The 5,355-nt window shown below is 33.1% G+C and overlaps 1 protein-coding gene across 1 annotated transcript; it reads left to right on the top strand.

Annotated features, from left to right (window-relative positions):
- Positions 1-1,459: 1,459 nt before the first annotated feature.
- LOC114315555 (receptor-like protein EIX1) lies at positions 1,460-5,098 on the top strand. Its single transcript, XM_082886058.1, has 2 exons — positions 1,460-4,982; positions 5,094-5,098. Exons 1-2 carry the CDS (start codon positions 1,460-1,462, stop codon positions 5,096-5,098), a joined length of 3,528 nt encoding a protein of 1,175 aa, XP_082742184.1.
- Positions 5,099-5,355: the final 257 nt, after the last annotated feature.

The raw sequence follows: 5,355 nt of genomic DNA, 5'->3' as shown, positions 1-5,355 counted from the left end.
TGAATGTGACATTTTATCTTATTAACTTATATAGTAAATTTTGTCTTTTTATGCTTTTTCAACTAAAAATCTTTAGCCAAACGACCCCTAAATTAAGAACTTCATCACTATATTTAGAATATGTAATTTAATAAATATTAATTCCTATGCAAGCATTCCAAAAATTTCATAAACATACTCAAATTTTTCGAATACTCTCCAAATTATTTTTTATAAAATGTGTGAAGATAAAAACAATAAATTATTCATATTACATATTAATTTCTATGAAACTAAATTTTTTAATAATTTTTATTTTTTTAGACAAAACTTTTGATCTCAAAAGGTTAGTAATTAAGCACTAAATGCCTAATTTTGTTGCTAAAAATAAAATAATAACACTTTTAGGGATAAAAATATTTTATCTCTAAAAAATTATTTTATTCTTAAATTTTTATATCTAAAATTTTAATTTCTTGTAGTGATAAAATACTAAAATAAAAAATAATTTAAAAAAAGTTGAGTGGATGGGTGTGAAACGCATTAGAGGAAGCTAATATTGACTTGAATTTCACATCAAGAGGCAGAATCACATGAATTGTATTAGAGTTTGTTACATTTTCATGGATGAACTCTTATGCCGTACTTGGTTGAGGGATTTGATAAGAGATTTAAAAAGAAAAAAGAAAAAAGAAAAAAATATATAAAATGTAGGTATATTTTATTCACATTTTATTTATTTATTTTTTCTTTCTAAATTCTCCAACCAAGCACAACGTTAACAGTTTAGTTTGGAATAGTTTTTTGAAAATTGGATTTTTTAATTATTATTTTTTTAGTGCTTTTTTTTTAAAATATTAAATATTAAATATTTTTTTATTTTTAGATGCATATAACCTAAATACAAAAGAATATATATTTTCATATTCTTTTGTATTTATCTAGTTTTTTTTTTTCAAATATTTTTTTAGAAATATTATACTTTTTAGGTATGTCTAAATTATGTGTATCTAAAGAGAGAGAGAAAAAAAAGTTAAAAATATTAAAAAAATTTATAAAAATACAAAATACAAAAATAAAATAAAATAAAAAATAAAAAACTATAATTTTCAAAAATCTATATATATATATATATATATATATTGCCGTCTATCCAAAATAAAAATGAAAGTTACATGCGTAAACCCCATTCTCATTCTAAATAAACCATATAATATATAATAGAAAATGATGCGTGCTTATTCAAACTAAAATTTCATTCCTTAGCTAGTCACTAATACTTTGATGGAGATATAAGTGAGAAAGATCAAAGATTGTAACATTTTCCTTTGGATTGTTATACAAAAGTCATTTAAAATATCTCCCCAGATGACCAGCCAAGGTCTGGCCAGGAAAAACGTACTATATATAGCGCGAATAACATTCGATATTAAGTAACAAATACACCGAATACTAAATTGTGCTGTGTTGCATGTTTATCATGGGTTCATCATCCATGAGAATTGCAGCAATTGTTTTTTACCTTTGCTTTCTCACCGTTGCAACATTTCATAATTGCTTTTGCAATGGAAACTCCAACATTGTTTGCTCCAAAACTGAAAAGCAAGCCCTTCTAAAATTCAAGCAAGATCTTAAAGATCCTTCGAACCGGTTGTCCTCTTGGGCTAGTGACAACTGTTGTCAATGGTCCGGAGTTGTCTGCGACAACTTCACTGGCCGTGTCCATGAGATCCACCTTCCTTTTAATTATAGTGATGTTGATTGTCATTATAATGGAAATGATTCTGAATACGAAGCTTGCTGGCGTTATCACCGGTTAGGAGGTAAAATAAATCCTTCTTTGCTCGATTTGAAGCACCTCCGTTATCTGGACTTGAGCCAGAATTATTTTGGAGGGATTCGCATTCCTAGTTTCATTGGCTCTATTGGAAGTTTGAGGTACCTCAACCTGTCTAATGCCGGATTCAGCGACGCCATTCCTCATCAATTAGGAAATCTCACCATGATACGTTATCTGGACTTGAGCTGGAATCGCATTCCTTGGTTCATTGGCTCTAATGCCGGAATCAGCGGATCCATTCCTCATCAATTAGGAAATCTCACCATGATGCGTTATCTGGACTTGAGCGGGAATTTTTTTGGAGGGATTCGCATTCCTAGCTTCATTGGTTCTATTGGAAGTTTGAGGTATCTCGACCTGTCAAACGCCGAATTCAGCGGAGCCATTCCTCATCAACTAGGAAATCTCACCATGATACGTTATCTGGACTTGAGCTTCGATTATCTTTATCTTCAAGGTACTTTTTCTGGAACTGTACCACAGTTACGTGGTGATAATTTACACTGGGTTTCAGGTCTTCTTTCATTACAACACCTTGATATGTCAGGGGTAAACCTTAGCAAAGCAGTGGATTGGGCAGAGGTGATAAGCACGCTTCCTTCTTTGGTAGAATTGCACTTAGCTGAATGTGATCTCAAATATTCTTCTCCTTCAACTACCATTAACTTTGCATCGCTACATATCCTCGTCCTTTTTTATAACAATTTTGCATCGTCTATACCTAAGTGGATTTTTAGTTTGAATCATCTAGTTTCCCTAGATATCAGTTTATGTAACTTTTATGGCCCAATTCCCAGTGGTATTCAAAACATGACCTCTCTCAAAGAGTTTTATGCTTTTGGAAACAATCTGAATTCATCATTGCCCAAGGAGTTGTTTATCCTCAGAGACCTCGTTTCTCTAGACTTAGGCTTCAATATGTTTCAGGGACCAATTCCAATTGGCCTTCTAAACATGACTAGTCTTAGGGATCTAGATTTGGAACTTAATCTTTTCACTACGTTGCCGAATGGGTTGTTGTCTAGTCTTAGCCGTCTCGAGTCGATCATTCTCAGTGGCAATCTCTTGCAAGGTGTAATCTCAGGAGCCATAGGAAACTTGACTTCCCTCTTTAGCCTTGACATGTCACACAATCAACTTGAAGGGAAAATAGTAACATCATTGGGAAAACTATGCAAGTTGAAGAGAATTGATTTATCATATAACAAATTTGGTGGAGAGGCAGCTGAAGTTTTCAAAAATTTCTCCCAATGCATGTTAGATGGATTGGAATCAATGTCATTAGGGAACAATTATCTTGGTGGTCAATTTCCAAATGAGCTTTACCAATTCAAAAATCTAACTTACCTTTCTCTTCAAAATAACTCCATTATTGGTCCCATTCCGGAGTCGATCAATAGATTATCATCCTTGAGAAGTTTACATCTTTCCTATAATCATTTGACTGGAGTTCTTCCTGAAAGTCTTGGGCAACTTGCAAAATTAGAAACTTTAGATCTTTCATATAATCATTTGAATGGAATTCCTAAAAGTCTTGGGCAACTTGTGATGTTAAACTACTTAGATGTATCTCATAATTTGATGAAGGGTGTTGTCTATGAGATTCACTTTGCCAATCTCACAAGATTATGGTACTTGGATGGAAGTAAGAACAATTTAACTTTGAAAGTGCGTGATGGTTGGATCCCCACTTTTCAAGTTAGATGTTTGATGTTGGCCTCTTGGCAATTAGGGCCATCATTTCCAGATTGGCTTCAATACCAAGAACAATTAATAACATTGGACATAGCCAACACAGGAATTTCTGATTCCATTCCGCAATGGTTTTGGCCCAAAATTTCCAACATTTGGCAATTAAATCTCTCTCGTAACCAAATTCGTGGAGAGATTCCAAGAGAATTTGAGGTTCTCAATAGTGCTTCTACGATTGACTTGAGTTTCAATAACTTCAAGGGTATGTTACCATTCATCTCCTCTACTGTGGAAAGGCTAGATCTTTCAAATAATTCTTTTTTAGGATCTGTTTACCATGCCTTATGTAGTAGGATGAGGAAACAAAATTTGCTGATTGTTCTTAATCTAGCAAACAATTATTTGTCTGGAAGAATTCCTAATTGTTGGCAGCATTGGCAATATTTGGAAGTCTTACAATTAGAAAATAACCAATTGATGGGTACCATTCCACTGTCTATTGGACATTTAGCTTCCCTCAAATCATTGCACTTGCGACATAACAACCTCTCAGGAAAACTACCGCAATCTCTACAACATTGTGTAAACTTGGTGCTCATTGATCTTGGTGGAAATGAATTTATTGGAAGCATACCTACTTGGATGGGGAATTCATTTTCAAAATTGGTAGTCCTTAACCTTCGTTCAAATAAGTTTCAAGGCGGCATTCCATATGAACTATGTCGTCTAAGTTCTCTTCAAATCTTGGACCTTGCACATAATAATCTCTCAACAGTTGTGCCAAAATGTTTCAACAATTTCACAGCCATGGTTGAAAAACAAAATTCAAGCAATTTTTTTTCTTATTTTGCAATGAGTCCTACATCAGGAGCTCAAGAAAATGCATTTCTTGTGACCAAAGGAAGAGAGGTTGAATATAGCACCATCCTTAAATTTGTTACAAGCATGGATCTTTCAGAAAACAATTTGTCAGGAGAGATCCCAAAGGAACTAACTAGACTAGTTGGATTGCATTCATTGAATCTGTCTGGAAATCATTTTACTGGAGAGATCCCAAAGAATATTGGTGACATGGAACAACTTGAATCCCTAGATTTCTCTCTAAACCAGCTTTGTGGTGAAATTCCTTTAAGCATGTCAAGTTTGACATTCTTGAGTCACTTGAATTTGTCTTATAATAATTTGATAGGACAAATTCCATTAAGTACTCAACTTCAAAGCTTAGAGAATTCCAGCTTTGTCGGCAACAAACTTTGTGGACCTCCACTCCCAAACTGTGACACAAACAAGGCAATACCTAAAGTTGGACATGGAGGCAATGAAGGAGAGGGATTTCCAGAAGTGTGGTTCTATGCTATATCGGCACTTGGATTTGTTGTTGGTTTTTGGATTGTGGTGGGTCCTTTACTATTCAAGATGCGCTGGAGAATTGCTTATTTTCGATTTCTTGATGATATATGGTACAACTTCTGTAATTTTATTTTAAAATGTCACTATATTTGTAATTGAAGGAATTGCTCATTTATTCCCTCAAATAATTATGTCTAATAATTGATGTACTTTGTTGTTTCATTTTGAGAAGGTTAGCATTGTTTAGGGCGCTAAGATATAGTGTGAAAAGAAAATGAATGATGAAACCATCGCCATTTGATGTAAAAGTGTTAGAGGAATTTAAGCTTCTTGTCAAGCTCAAAATGTGATGAATGTTTTCTGAGATGGTTTTTTTTTTTTTTTTTTTTTTTCCTTTTTTTAAAATCAACAAAGAAAGGAATTTCATTGATGAAATCAAACAAACAAATATATGATATTATATAAATAAATAAATAAAGGCAAGAGCAAAGAGA

The sequence above is a fragment of the Camellia sinensis genome, chromosome 1 (assembly GCF_055761805.1).
Source record: "Camellia sinensis isolate YWXY chromosome 1, ASM5576180v1, whole genome shotgun sequence".
NCBI lineage: Eukaryota > Viridiplantae > Streptophyta > Magnoliopsida > Ericales > Theaceae > Camellia > Camellia sinensis.
Note: the sequence above shows the minus strand (reverse complement) of the source record. Positions and strands in the feature narration are given on the sequence as shown.

Bases quoted from the DNA above. Each gene is read 5' to 3' on its own strand.
- LOC114315555 (XM_082886058.1), top strand. From the start codon at position 1,460: ATGGGTTCATCATCCATGAGAATTGCAGCAATTGTTTTTTACCTTTGC.